Source organism: Humulus lupulus, chromosome 6 (assembly GCF_963169125.1).
Source record: "Humulus lupulus chromosome 6, drHumLupu1.1, whole genome shotgun sequence".
NCBI lineage: Eukaryota > Viridiplantae > Streptophyta > Magnoliopsida > Rosales > Cannabaceae > Humulus > Humulus lupulus.
In genome coordinates, this window is record NC_084798.1 from 6,807,462 (window position 1) to 6,820,992 (window position 13,531).

General features: G+C 34.2%; 2 protein-coding genes across 2 annotated transcripts in view; one reads left to right on the plus strand and one right to left on the minus strand.

The window, feature by feature from the left end:
* Positions 1 to 13,531, plus strand: part of LOC133781552 (serine--tRNA ligase, chloroplastic/mitochondrial-like) — a 38,956-nt gene that overhangs the window by 18,506 nt on the left and 6,919 nt on the right. The window lies entirely within an intron of this gene.
* On the minus strand, positions 1,138 to 3,789 carry LOC133783585 (glycerol-3-phosphate acyltransferase RAM2-like). Its single transcript, XM_062223239.1, has 2 exons — positions 3,135 to 3,789; positions 1,138 to 2,034 (listed from the first exon to the last, which is right to left on the minus strand). The coding sequence occupies exons 1-2, from the start codon at positions 3,768 to 3,770 to the stop codon at positions 1,138 to 1,140; spliced, it is 1,533 nt and encodes a 510-aa protein (XP_062079223.1). The 5' UTR covers positions 3,771 to 3,789.

The following is a 13,531-nucleotide window of genomic DNA, read 5'->3' on the forward strand; positions in this document are numbered from 1 at the left end:
AGGTTATTGGCGATCAGGTCTGCTGTAAGGAAGTACTTCCCTACATTGGACTTGTGGGTGATGTCGCTCAGGAAGGTGCGAGCAGACTCCTAATGGTAGAAATGGAAGAACCCCATGTTGTTATGGTTGGGGTTAGACTTAAGATCAAACATGTAATTGATCTCATGTGGCGTAGGAACGGGCCACTTCTTATGGTTATAGAGGATATAGAGTGCAGAAAATACTCTATATCCATTAGGGGTGATTTGAAAAGGGGTGACATCGAAATAGTTGGCTACCTTCTTCGTGCTTCGTTCTGTAGTGTTCTTGAGGAAAAAAAGGAAAGTAAAAAGTGAATTTGAAGGATTATTTATATTGATAGAGGCACGATTAATAAAGTAAAGATGGGGGATGATTTTTTGAAGCGTGGGAAAGTGTGTTAACCGTCAAATTGATTTTTGGGAAACTGCAATGACATGATTTGTTACCTTTTTCGAAAAGGCATTGACGACTCTGACAGGTCACGAGGAAGGTCGATCGTTTAAGTTTACTTTATGCTGGTCACAGTAAAATAAACTTGGGAGGCAAATGTTTACCCAAAAATGGCTTAAGGGAGATGACTTTTTGGACTTTTTTGGAATCTTTCTTCCTAAACTCGAGAATTCTAAAAGAGAATCAGAGTGTTTTTATTCATCATATTTGTATTCATCCTAAAGGTTGTGAAACTCGTGAACCCGGAGTTCATTAATCACAGTTCTTGAGATTTTATATCAATAAGAACACTAAGTGAACGTAGGTCATTACTATTCCATTGGGGCCGAACCACTATAAATATTTCTGTGTCGTTTATCTTTTCGTTTTGATTTCATATCATTTTTATCCTTTACTTGACTCCGTGTCGTTGACCAATTCAATGGTCAACATTATCATAAAAATATTTTATAATATTTAAATTAAAATTTATATAATTATTACATATTTGTATTATATATTATTATAATAATGAGATTTTATAATATTTAAATTTATATTAATATTTAGAATATTCTGTTAAACTTAACAAAATAATCTTTTAAAACACAAAATTTCCTTTATCTGCGATAAGACCACCATTAATGAATTTTCTTTTTTCTTTTGAGAGAACCATTAATGAAAAACTTAAAAGTAAACAAAAGAAATTGTATTAGCAGCCCGTTGGAGAAAAGGTTTCTCAGTCACAGGCACAATTCCGTCATTTCCTGCAAGAGCTTGGTACTTGTGTTTCCGTGTAAGACTAGTGCACTCATAACAAAGAGTGGAGGCAATGCTTCTTTGTATGTAATTGGCCACCTCATGGCTTGATTTTCCTGAGCCACAAGTCAACTCCTGCGACAACTTATTCAAGAAGGTCACCTCATAAGCCGGGCTCGGGTTCATGTAGAAGTAAAATGGGTCCATCCCTTTCCATCCCCTTGCTGTGGTCCCATGAAACATGCTCATCTGATTCACCATAGCCACCGGAACCAGCTGGTCCGTCAGCTCGGCAAAAAGCGCCGAGAATCTGAGAAGGAACGGCTCACGACATGTTGTTCCCTCGGGGCAAATGGCCAAGTCACCTTCTTGGAGGAGTTTCTTGATCTTGGAACCGTCCCTAACTCTGTCCCGGGTTAGACGGACGGTCTTCAGGGGTGAGATGATCTCAGACAACCGCGAGAGTGAGTACACCACGGCGGTGATTGGCCTGCCCAAGGCTATGGAAAGGAATACCGGGTCTAGGAGGGTCTTGTGTGAGCAAACGAAGAGGATGTTAGATTTGTTGACTAGTGGAGGAGGAGTTCCCTTGACGATGATGCGGACGCCGAGGGCCCAAGAAGAGTAGTAGAGGAGGTGCATGGGGAGGAGGAAGCCAACGAAGATTCGCAAGCAGGCAAGGACAAAGCCTATTGGGATCCATAAGACTATTAGGAGAGCCACGAGTGGCGTGGGCTTGCAGGCAAGTCGACCGTCGTGGAAGATGACCGGTTTGGGGATTCTCACGGCTTTCACGTCTCTCTTGGCTGCCACCATGTAACCCTCCTGCAAGTTTGTAACAATATTTATATAATTACATCAAATATATATATTTATATAATTATTAGTATTGGGGTCTAGTTTTGTTCACTATAATATTAAGGTACTTATTTTAGGTTAGAGAATTGCTAAGGGGTGCATTATATTATTGGTGGGATCTAATCGATTCCACTTATTTGAATTTAATAAGTATTATGAAGTATTACTAACTAATAGGGTACCACCTTATGTGGTGTTGGACACTTTAAGATGCCAAATAACAACACTCTTTAGGTTAACATTGAGGTAAATATATATGAGTGTTGCTATTTGGCACGCCTTAAGGTGACCAGTTGGCACCCCATAATTGGTTAGTGATACTTTATAATATTTATTAAATTCAAATACGTGTGAGACTCGATATTGAATTACACCAATAACAGTATGCCATCTCTTTGTAATCTTGTACTCTAACGGTGCCCCTTGTATGTGGTAAGAATGATTAAAATATATTTAAATTCATATTAGTTTAATTATAAGTTTTAATATTAATTAATTTTTAAATTCTTAAAAAATTGCTGTTTGGTATTGTGAAAGAATTTTTAGTCGTTTTAAACTTCATTAATCATATGAAGCTGATAGAAAAATAAATGTTTCTAGTCTTTAACGATTATATTTAATATATATATATGACATTTTTTTAGGGGCTTCATTTCAAATTTTATTGGTGGGGCTTTCAGTGTTATCGACTTTTGAACAATTTTCGGCATGATTTTTTTATGACTGTGTATATTGTAGCTATTTAGAGCATTGACACAATTTTTAAAATATTATGAATAATTTACAGTACCGAAAACTAAGTTCAAACATGTTGCACTTGTGACTAATTTTTTTTATGCATGTGGAAAACAACATGTTTAAACCTAGTTTTCGGTACTGTAAATTATTCGGAGTTTTCAAAAAAATTACAAATGCTTTAAACAACTACAATATAGATGGTTATAAAAAAAAATTGCGCAAAAAACTGTATACGAATCGAGAACAGTGAAGAGCCCTACTAATAAAGTTTAAAGTGAGGCCGTGAAGAAAAATTGTCATATATATTACTATTAAATTCATACGTATACCTTGCATAGTGACATGTACGGAACATCGGTGAGTCGATCACCAAGCCCAACGTCAGGCCTATTAGTCTCAAAATCAAAAGCTTTCTTCAGAGCATCAGCCTCATTCTTCCCAACAAGTACTCCCGGCGGCCGAACAAACCCAGTTGCTCTTCCCTTATAACTCTCTATCTCAGTCCCCAAAACCATGTCAGCTTCAAGAAATTCCTTCAAAAAAGCTTCCACCATGACTCTGGGATTTGCAGTCAAAACGCACCGTTTCCCGCACGAAGAGAAAACTCGCCACGACTCCGGGTGAACATCCGACGAGTAAAACTTTGGCAGTACAGCTCTACCGGCCCACTCGATATCAGAGACTTTCATTCCGGCGAAAGTGACGAATATGAGGACTTGGATTCCAGCCGACTCGGACAGGAAGTAGTAGAGAAATCCAGCTAATGGCGCAGCGAAAAGCAAGAAGAGAAGCCTCAAAACCCCGCCCACTTCGAAAGCGATTAGAGCAAAGTAAGGGAAAGAGCTTCGCCCTCTTAGTAATGTCCCGTCCATGGCGGCTACCACCGTATGTTTTTCTCGTCCTGTTGATGAACATTTTTCTACCGTTGGGAACACACTACATTTCGAAGTAGTCATAGTAGACATATTATAGTATGAAACTTCGTTTTTTCTTTTTCTTATGTTAAAAAAGGGTGTTATAATGGTATGGTTATATAGAGATGTAGTTGGAGAAATACAAGCGTTGTATTTGGTGTGTGTACAGACTAAGAAGATCGGGACAAAAGAAAGTTTATAATAAAAACAAAAGAGAGTTGCGCTGAGATTTCCAAGAAAGTCTTCCGAGCGAGAAAATGTTAAGATGGGAATTATTCAAACGTTGTGTATGGTTGGTATACAGACTTTTACTTACAATAAAATGTAGAATAATATAATAGAAATAAAAATTTCATTGATTATTAAAACTATGAGAGCTGCTATTAGGTACTAACAAGCGAATAAACTTGTGACAACTTTATATGATATTGGACTTAGACATTTCTCTAGTGCCAACTCCAATGGGATTGCAAAACACCATATATCACCAATTTGAGACTCTAAATGAGACTGAAAAATGGTGTACATAAACAGTGCCACGATATTATTGACTTGACGTGTGACACGACAATTTTTTGTTGGTTTTTGTGTTTTATATTAATATTTTTTATATATAAATATATGTATATTATTTAATTTGTAAGATAAAATAATATAATAATACAATGTTTAATTTGTGGAGAATATAATAATGTTGAATATATTTTTTGGTATAATTTTTAGTGTTATGGTTGGATTAGAAAAAAAATATGGTGTTAAAATTATTTCATTGATATTAGTTCAATACTATTTTAGTGTTTAACACCATTTTAGTGTTTACAGTTGAAGTTGTCACGACATTATTGACGTGGCACTGTTCACCACGGCAAAATGAGACTCTAAATGGGACTGAAAAATGACGTACATGAACAGTGCCACGACATTATTGACGTGGCACTGTTCACTACGGTAAATTTTTTTCTTTTTTAGTTTTTGTGTTTTATATTAATATTTTTTATATATAAATATATGTATATTATTTAATTTGTAAAATAATATAATAATATAATAATATAATGTGTACTTTGTGGAGAATATAATAATGTTGAATATATTTTTTGGTATAATTTTTTGTGTTATGATTGGATTAGAAAAAAATATAGAATTAAAATTATTCAACATTATTTTAGTGTTTAACACTGATAGCCAACAAATTGTTAGTTAGTTGAGTGTATAATTCTGTTAAGCTTTCTATTGCAACAGCATATTTCATTTGTACAGCTTCGTAATATTCAGTATAAATAAAGAGTTTGTTCACCTCAGAAATCAATTAACAATTCTTGATTCTGAGGTTTTCTTTCCAATATACAGTTTTTCATTGTTTTCTTCTCTGTTTCTGTGAACTTCATCTTGGTATCAGACGCCTCTGACTCGCGTCAATGGCCTCCTCCGGCGACAACTCGTCTCCAGTAGGTGTCACTGATCCTCGGCCACCGGTTCCACCGACTGCTGCTGCGTTTCCCCATTGGAATCCTTTTTCAAATTCTTTGACTTCCTCTCTCACAATAAAACTAGATCGAGCTAATTTTCTTGCTTGGAATTCCCAAGTCGTACCCACGGTCATTGGTCATGACCTTGATGACATACACTTAAGTGATCTTCATCCTCCGCAGACACTCCTCAATGGCGATTCGAATCCGATGTATCTACAATGGCGAAAGAAAGATCAATTGTTACTATCGTGGCTTCGCTCATCTATGACGGAAGCGATTCTTGGAACTGTCTCCAGTTACAATTCCTCATATACGGTCTGGAAAGCTCTTGAGAAAAATTTTTCCAGTCAGTCAAAAGCTAGGTTACTACAGCTCAAAGGTCAATTAACCAATATTCAAAAAGGTAACCTCAGCATCTCTGACTATGTCGACAAGATTAAGTCCATTTGTGATTCTTTAGCCATTGCTGGTCACTCTGTTACTGATCTGGATTTGATTCTTCATTTGCTTAATGGCTTGGAACCGAAGTTTGATCCTGTTGTTTCTGGAATCACGTCTCGAAGCGATGCACTTACGCTTGAAGAAGTTCAAGCTCTCCACATGTCGCATGAGTCTAGACTTGAAAGGCACACGTCCATGATGGATCTTTCTTCCAAGATTGCTGCCAATCCTATTTTTCATGCCCGTTGCAAACACATAGAGATTGACTTAAATTTTGTGCGTGAGCAGATCTTGAGCGGTGAAGTTTCTGTTAGATATGTACCCAGTGTTGACCAGGTTGCTGATATTCTGACTAAGTCTCTGCCCAAAGATCGTTTTCATTATTTAAAGAACAAACTCAAAGTGATTACAACCCCTTTTCGTTTGAGGGGGGATGATAGCCAACAAATTGTTAGTTAGTTGAGTGTATAATTCTGTTAAGCTTTCTGTTGCAACAGCATATTTCATTTGTACAGCTTCGTAATACTCAGTATAAATAAAGAGTTTGTTCACCTCAGAAATCAATTAACAATTCTTAATTCTGAGGTTTTCTTTCCAATATACAGTTTTCTCTGTTTCTGTGAACTTCATCTAACACTACTACTTTAGTGTTCATAGAGTTGCCTAGGTCTTAATGGGAATAAGAGTACTCCTAAAGTTTTCATAAAATATTAAAAGCATTTTGTGACATACGTACGATAAAAAACACTTGTTGCTGACTCAGCGATGAATGACGCTGATGATGACGTGCTTGAGTAGCCATAGACTCTAATGAGGATATTGACTATGAGAATCGATTCTTCACTGCTACTCTTCATGATATTTATAGAGACTATTATAACGTTATTAATTTACATTATTTTAAATTAAAATAAACACAGAGATACTCATTTCATTGCGCAATAGAGACCCTTATTTCGGTTTACCATGAAAATTTAGAATTTATATTAATTCTTTCTAATAACAATGCTTTAGACAAGACACTCAGTATGATGTCTTCCCCACACGTTATATACCCACTTTTACGACACTGGCAATTAACTTGTCAGTAGCGACATGGAACCGAGACCTTAAGTTGACTATAGGGAGTGGAGACTAGGAGGCTTTGTTCGGTTCTCAAAACGACGAGACCACATGAGCCGAATCCGATTGAAAGATGACCAAGCGCCAGTCTTTGTCCACCACCAACCAACTAAGCAACTTTCATCACAGCTGTTTGAGCAATCCATTCTGTCTTAAGGTAGACGATACTCGAACTTGAGTTTCTCACAACCAAAGTAACCATAGAGCCATAGTCCGAAATAGCCACATCAGAAGACAAGGTTATGATCAGGTCGCCAAGTCACATTCTTCCCCTCCAAAAACTAAGGAGTTTCTTTCTTTCCAAATAATATCCATTAGAGCTGAAGCTCTAGTTAAAAACTCATCAAAGGATAAACTTGGTGGTCTATTTTGGTTCATATTGAAGTGCATCAACCAGGAAGACCACGAGGTCACACGCACCTCCGTAGTACGAATGCCCCATAAAGCAGTGAACCAAAGGGCCGACATGCCTAAAGAGATGCAAGAAGTCCTCATGGCAAGCGTTACAAAACACACAGTTGATGTTATCCCCATACAACAAGAAACTAAGAGCAGTCTTACACTATGTTTGGTAGGGAGAGAGATGAATGGAGAGGGAGAATATATTGTTTGGTAAGAGGGAGAGATGAAGGGAGAGGAGAGATGGAGGGAGAGAGTCTCCCTCCAACCCATTAAAATTCAATCATTCACTTTTTGGAAGAATTAAAAAAAAAAAAGACAACCAAAATATGTAAAATACTATTATTATTCTTTTAAAAAATTAACAAATATTTATGCTACAAAGGATAATATAGTAATTTTAATAATTAATCTCCTTTCCACCCTTCTAACTTCATCCTCCATACCAAACAACATAAACGAGAGTTACTATCCTCCATCCATCATAATCTCTATCCTTCCTAAACTTCCCATGATCCATCGAACTGCTGAGAATTGTATCCTGAAAGTATATATGTAGTAGACATTGTTTTAAAAAAAAAATTGGATTTGTTATACATATATTTTATGGACTATATTATTCTGTGATAATATAATGTAAATATCAGAAAAATTCCTAAGTTCATATCACTACAAAAAATCTTAGATTTTGTCACAATAAATTTTGTGACTACAAGTAAAAAATTTGTAACTAAAGAAAAATTATCTTACCTATTTCATCACTAAAAAGTTTGTGACTAAAAGTATTAGTCACAAAAATCACAATTTGATGTCACTAAATATATTTTTAGTCACAACAAACTTTATCACTAAAGTTAATAGGTTGTGACTAAAACTACATTAGTGACAACTTGTGATTAAGTATGAATTTTTAGTTACAGGTAATTTTTTGTTGTGATTAAAAGTGACATTTAGTCACACAAAATATATGTTGTGACTAAAAAACTGTCACTAAAAGTTACATTTATTTGTAGTGTATATGTGATCTCAACCATGTATTGGTACGAGATGAATGTGTTTGAGATAGATGAACTTGAATAATTCGCAGTAAAATAAAATTTATGAAATCTTTAGATTAATTATTGCAAGTACGGTCCACTACTATTATGAATACATGTGATCTAGATCCGGATTATTAGTGTAGTAAGACATTTTAGTGGAGGTACTTTATATATTAGAGAATATATAGAACTTGACCAGATATGTTTATTAATACTTAGTTAAATACCATTTCAAAGTATTAATTAAATATATCAACTGATGATCATATACAAATAGATCTTAATCCTGAAGTTACTATGAACTTCTGCTTATGTTATATGTGTTATTTGATTCACTCGTTAGGGCCTGTCAGAATGATTAGACTATAAACTTTTATTTTGGGAACTCATTAATGTAAATGGCTGGGGACAAAGTATACATATACATAGTCTATACATTCTCGTAAGAGATTGAATAATGGTTCTCTTAAGGGTTGACTTTTGGGACTGAAAATGTTATTGAGCTCAAATTCATAATTTAGTTATGAATTAACCTTCACTAGTAAAGTCAATGGTACTTAAGGAAACAATATATAATTAAAAGGGTAAAATAGTAATTTTATTCCTGATTAATTATGAACCATTATTAGATGATTAATTTGTATGAAATGATTATATCAATGGACACTTTATTTTATAAAGTACTCAGTAAATGAAATATCTATAATTACAATAGTGCAATCTCATATTTATAGTGGAGTAATGATGATATTAATAAATTAAGATTATTTAATTAAATAGTTTAATTAATAATCTCAAATTGATTGGAGCTTGGAATTATAGGTCCATAGGTCCTCACATCGGCTCTATCAACACTATTCAAGGCAAGAATTGATATAAATGGAAAAATGGTTGAAAGTCATATTTAAGAAGAAATTTATTCTTCGGGCCAAATATGTAATTATGTGATAATAGTGATTGATTAATTAATTACAAATTAGTTGTAATTAACAAATTAATTAATATTTAATTATTATGTAATTTTTGAAATTATATTAAATAATTAAATTTATTTTCAAAATTATATTAAATAATTAATTAATTATAATTTTTGAAATTATTATATATTAAATATTTAATTTTGAAATTTAAATTGGTTTTAATTAATTGGTAGAGTTAATTAAATATCTTTATTTGAGTAGGAGATAATAATCTGATAATTTGAATTTAAAAGATTGATATTTATTCAAATAATTAATTATATTTGATAATTAGTTAAAAAATTAATTAATTCAAATTTGAATTAATTACCAGGTTGTTGGATTTTTATTTGATAAGGTAGTTTGAATAAATAATTAAATAATTATGGAAAAATAAAAAATCCTTAAAATATAGGGTGGTACACAACACACATAGTCCATGAACTGTGTGTGGCGTGTACTACAGAGTTTTTTAGGGATATATTTTTTAATTTTATTTATTTAATAATTAATTAATGAAAAATTCAAAAGTTAGCTTTTGGATATTTTCATTAATGAGAGAATTAATTAATTAATTAATAAATTGTAAATTGGTTAAAAATTTATTTTTTAAATTTAATATTTTCTATTTAAGTTAGACTTATCAGAAAATGAAAGAGACATTATTATTCGCTCTAAAGAAAAGAACGATACTTTTCTATCTCTCCCTGAAAAAGATAAAGAACCAATCTCAGGCCTATTCTCTTGATCTCATGTGTTGAGTACATCAAGTAGAATCAGAAATTAACTATCCTTTGTTCTCTAAGTGCCCACATACTTCTTGAGGTGTAGAGAACGTTGTGAAAGATCTTGGTGTGAGTACCTGGGAGCAGCTTGGGTAGGAAGTTCGTTCAAATTACGAAAATATAGCAAGGACACTTGATAGACATCAAGAGGTATGTTTTCTATTCTTTTCTTGCTTATGATTAATGTATGTATATTAGTGGATCCACATATTTAAAGACAGTTTACATATGTTACAATTTTTTTTTGTTGTACACTAGGCCAATCGACCACCATTCCGCTGCGTATTAGGAAACTCGTTCCTAACACCTTCTCCCCATCCTTCCTACCAAACATAGCCTTAGTTTTTAACGTGTTTGATAAGACCATCCACCAAAGGTATTTGAATCCGCTATGGATTTTAGATCCCCATAAAATCCTCCAGACTGCGTCTTGCGAAGGCTTCATCTCATAGAGGCCCTGAGCAATACGAGATGCCGACTTAATAGAGAAAATATATACTAGATTTTTCAAAATTCAGAGCCAGGAATCATCCTGTAAACTTGGACCAATAGGTATATTAATAATTCTCTTAACATCATTAGCATGGAACCATTGCGAAGCATAGGAACGTCCTGTCAGGAAAAATAGTTTTCGTCTCAATGGAAATGGTAAGATAATACAACTCTATATGCAATAATATTATAAATAAATAATGATTGATTAAAAGGAGTTACAACTCTATAACTGAAAAATACAAATAAACAAAGACAAGGAGGAAGAAGAAGAGAATAGTGAGAATACAACTCTAAGAAAAATATTACAAGTAAAGTAAATGTGTTTGAAACAAAAGAAAGGAAGATTACAACTTTAAACAAAAGTTACAAGTAAATAGAACAAGAGAATAAGAAGAAAAGAAATAGTATAAAATGTAAGAACAGAAACAAAATTAAACTCTCATTTACACAACCTAAGTGAAGAGTGTTGGGGATCACCAACTTGAACAAGGTTTGAAACCTTTGTCCAAAAGCTTATTTCCCCCTAACTCAAACATTAAGGGATCTCTCTCAGATATTGGGAATGCTTTCTAGAATTATCAAGCCTCAAGGTGTTTTCAGCCAAGTGCTCCAATGGATAGAAATGTTGTATCTTTCAAGTGAGCTATAGGCTCCTATTTATAGAGTTTAGAGACACCCTTTGAATTTCAAATTCCACCAACCCCCATGCCTGTTACCAATGATTAATTGGATGTTTATGGAAGTAAAAATGAGATTTGGGAGTTATTTGGAATTTTGGAATCGTTCATCAAAAATTGGAAAAACTGAAAATTTGGTCAGAAATATGCCTGTGGCCGCAGCCAGGGACATCAGTGGTTGCGACCACTGCTCTCTGTCCCACAGGCTGCGACCACTGACCAATTTTAGCAATTGAAAATGTGCTATTTTTCAAACGGTTCCAAACCCTCCCAAATGATTTTGTAACCCCCAAAACACATTATTGGGGTTAAAATCATATCTCTAACAACCATGTCACATATGACTTTATGAAATTCATCTCAATATTGTGTAACACCAAATTTACACAATAAAGGGTAATAGTTGGAAGTTACAAATTTGTAACACCAAATATGTTACATATTTGGATATATCTCATATATCTAAATATTGTAACTCTCTATTATATGTTACAATATGTGACACTATTTGTCACATTTATTTAATCTAAAACATTATATTACAATATAATTTAATATTACATTATATTATAAAATAATATAACATTCCCCCACTAGATTAAATAGTTGTCTATTGTAAACTTATTTAATTAATCATTATATTTAAAATATAACAAATCCCCCACTTGATTAAATAAGAACTCTCTTTTATAGGAGTCATTACATTAGTGCATAGAGTAAAGTGTTTTTCTACTTGAACTTTACTATAGTGTAATTATCACAAAATTTGTCGAAAATTTGGTTGCACTAGGCGTTGAACCATCTTTTCATGATAACAAATCGGTGATAACACACACCTTTGCGATGTTCACTTGAGACCTCTATGTCTCGCTTTGCATCATTAGTGGCCATGTGCACTTTCCATTCAAGGACGTTCTTGAGAATACTCCCAATTCTCATGAGAGGCGGCATCACCCCTAGGTCCATATAAGTAGAATTCTTACAGTATTTTGTTCCCAAAAATACTTGTCTTCACAAGACTGAATTCTATTAAAAATCCTTTCGGTTTTAACCCTCAACTTGGTAACTCACAAGTACTCAATATCTCAGATGAGACTTGTTTTTGAGTACAACTAATATTCACTTGATTGACTTGTTGTTACCTATTGAACCTAACACTAGTTAAATAACTAGTGTTAAGATAGGTTATCATCAGTCGTGAATCTCTTTAGGGAGTTTAAGTCCCATCCCTCGAGATGATGTAGCCACTAAATCCCTCGTTAATGGCTTAGTGAAAGGATCCGCCAGATTTTCACTTGTTCTCACATAGGATATTGAGATGACTTCTCTTTGAATCAACTCTCTTACATATCCATGTCTTAGACTAATATGTCTAGACTTCCCATTATACACTCCGCTGTATGCTCTAGCCAATGTCGCTTGGCTATCACAATGTATCGATATAGTGGAGACATTCTCTTTGATTAGGGGTATCTCTATTAAGAGATCCCTTAACCATTCAGCCTCTTTGCCGGTAGCAGCTAGAGCTATAAACACTGCTTCCATAGTGGAATGAGATATACAGGTTTGTTTCTTGGAACCCCAAGAAATTGCATCTCCACCAAGTGTAAATACCCAACCAGTTGTGGACAAGTTGTCCCCAAGATTGGATATCCAACTTGCATCTGTATATCCTTCTAAGATTGAAGGAAATTTGGAGTAGTGAAGGCTTAGTCCTTTGGTTTTCTTGAGATAACCTAGGACTCTTCCAATCGCCTTCCAGTGATCCACACTTGGATTACTTGTAAACCTACTAAGTTTACTTACTGCAAATGCTATATCAGGTCTAGTACATTGGGCAGCGTACATTAGACTCCCTATAGCACTAGCGTACTCCAATTAAGCCACTGCTCTTCCTTCATTCTTCTATAGTTTTACACTATGATCGAATGGAGTATTGGCATCTTTAACCTTGAGATGGTTAAATTTGTTCAATACTTTCTCAACATAGTGGGCATGACCCAACGCAAAACCCCCACTATGTTTCATTACTTTGATACCAAGTATGGTGTCAACTTCTCCAAGATCTTTCATCTTGAAGGTTGATGATAGAAACCTCTTCGTTTCTTCTATCCCTTTCATGCTATTACTTAGAATAAGCATGTCATCCACATATAAGCAAACAATGATCACATATCCCTTACAAGTTTTGGAATACAAACACTTGTCTCCATTGTTATGTCTGAACCCATTAGGCATGATGGCTTGATCAAATTTCTCATGCCATTGCTTAGGAGCTTGTTTCAATCAATATAAGGATTTTACAAGTCTACATACTTTATGTTCATATTTTGGTAGGACAAACCCTTCGGGTTGTTCCATATAGACCTCCTCATTGAGGTCACCATTAAGGAATGCCGTTTTGACATCCATTTGATGGACA

Coding starts and splice junctions, on each gene's coding strand:
- LOC133783585 (XM_062223239.1), bottom strand. CDS start 3,770: ATGTCTACTATGACTACTTCGAAATGTAGTGTGTTCCCAACGGTAGAA. Junction 2,035..3,134: donor CGTACATGTCACTATGCAAG/GTATACGTATGA, acceptor ACAAACTTGCAG/GAGGGTTACATGGTGGCAGC.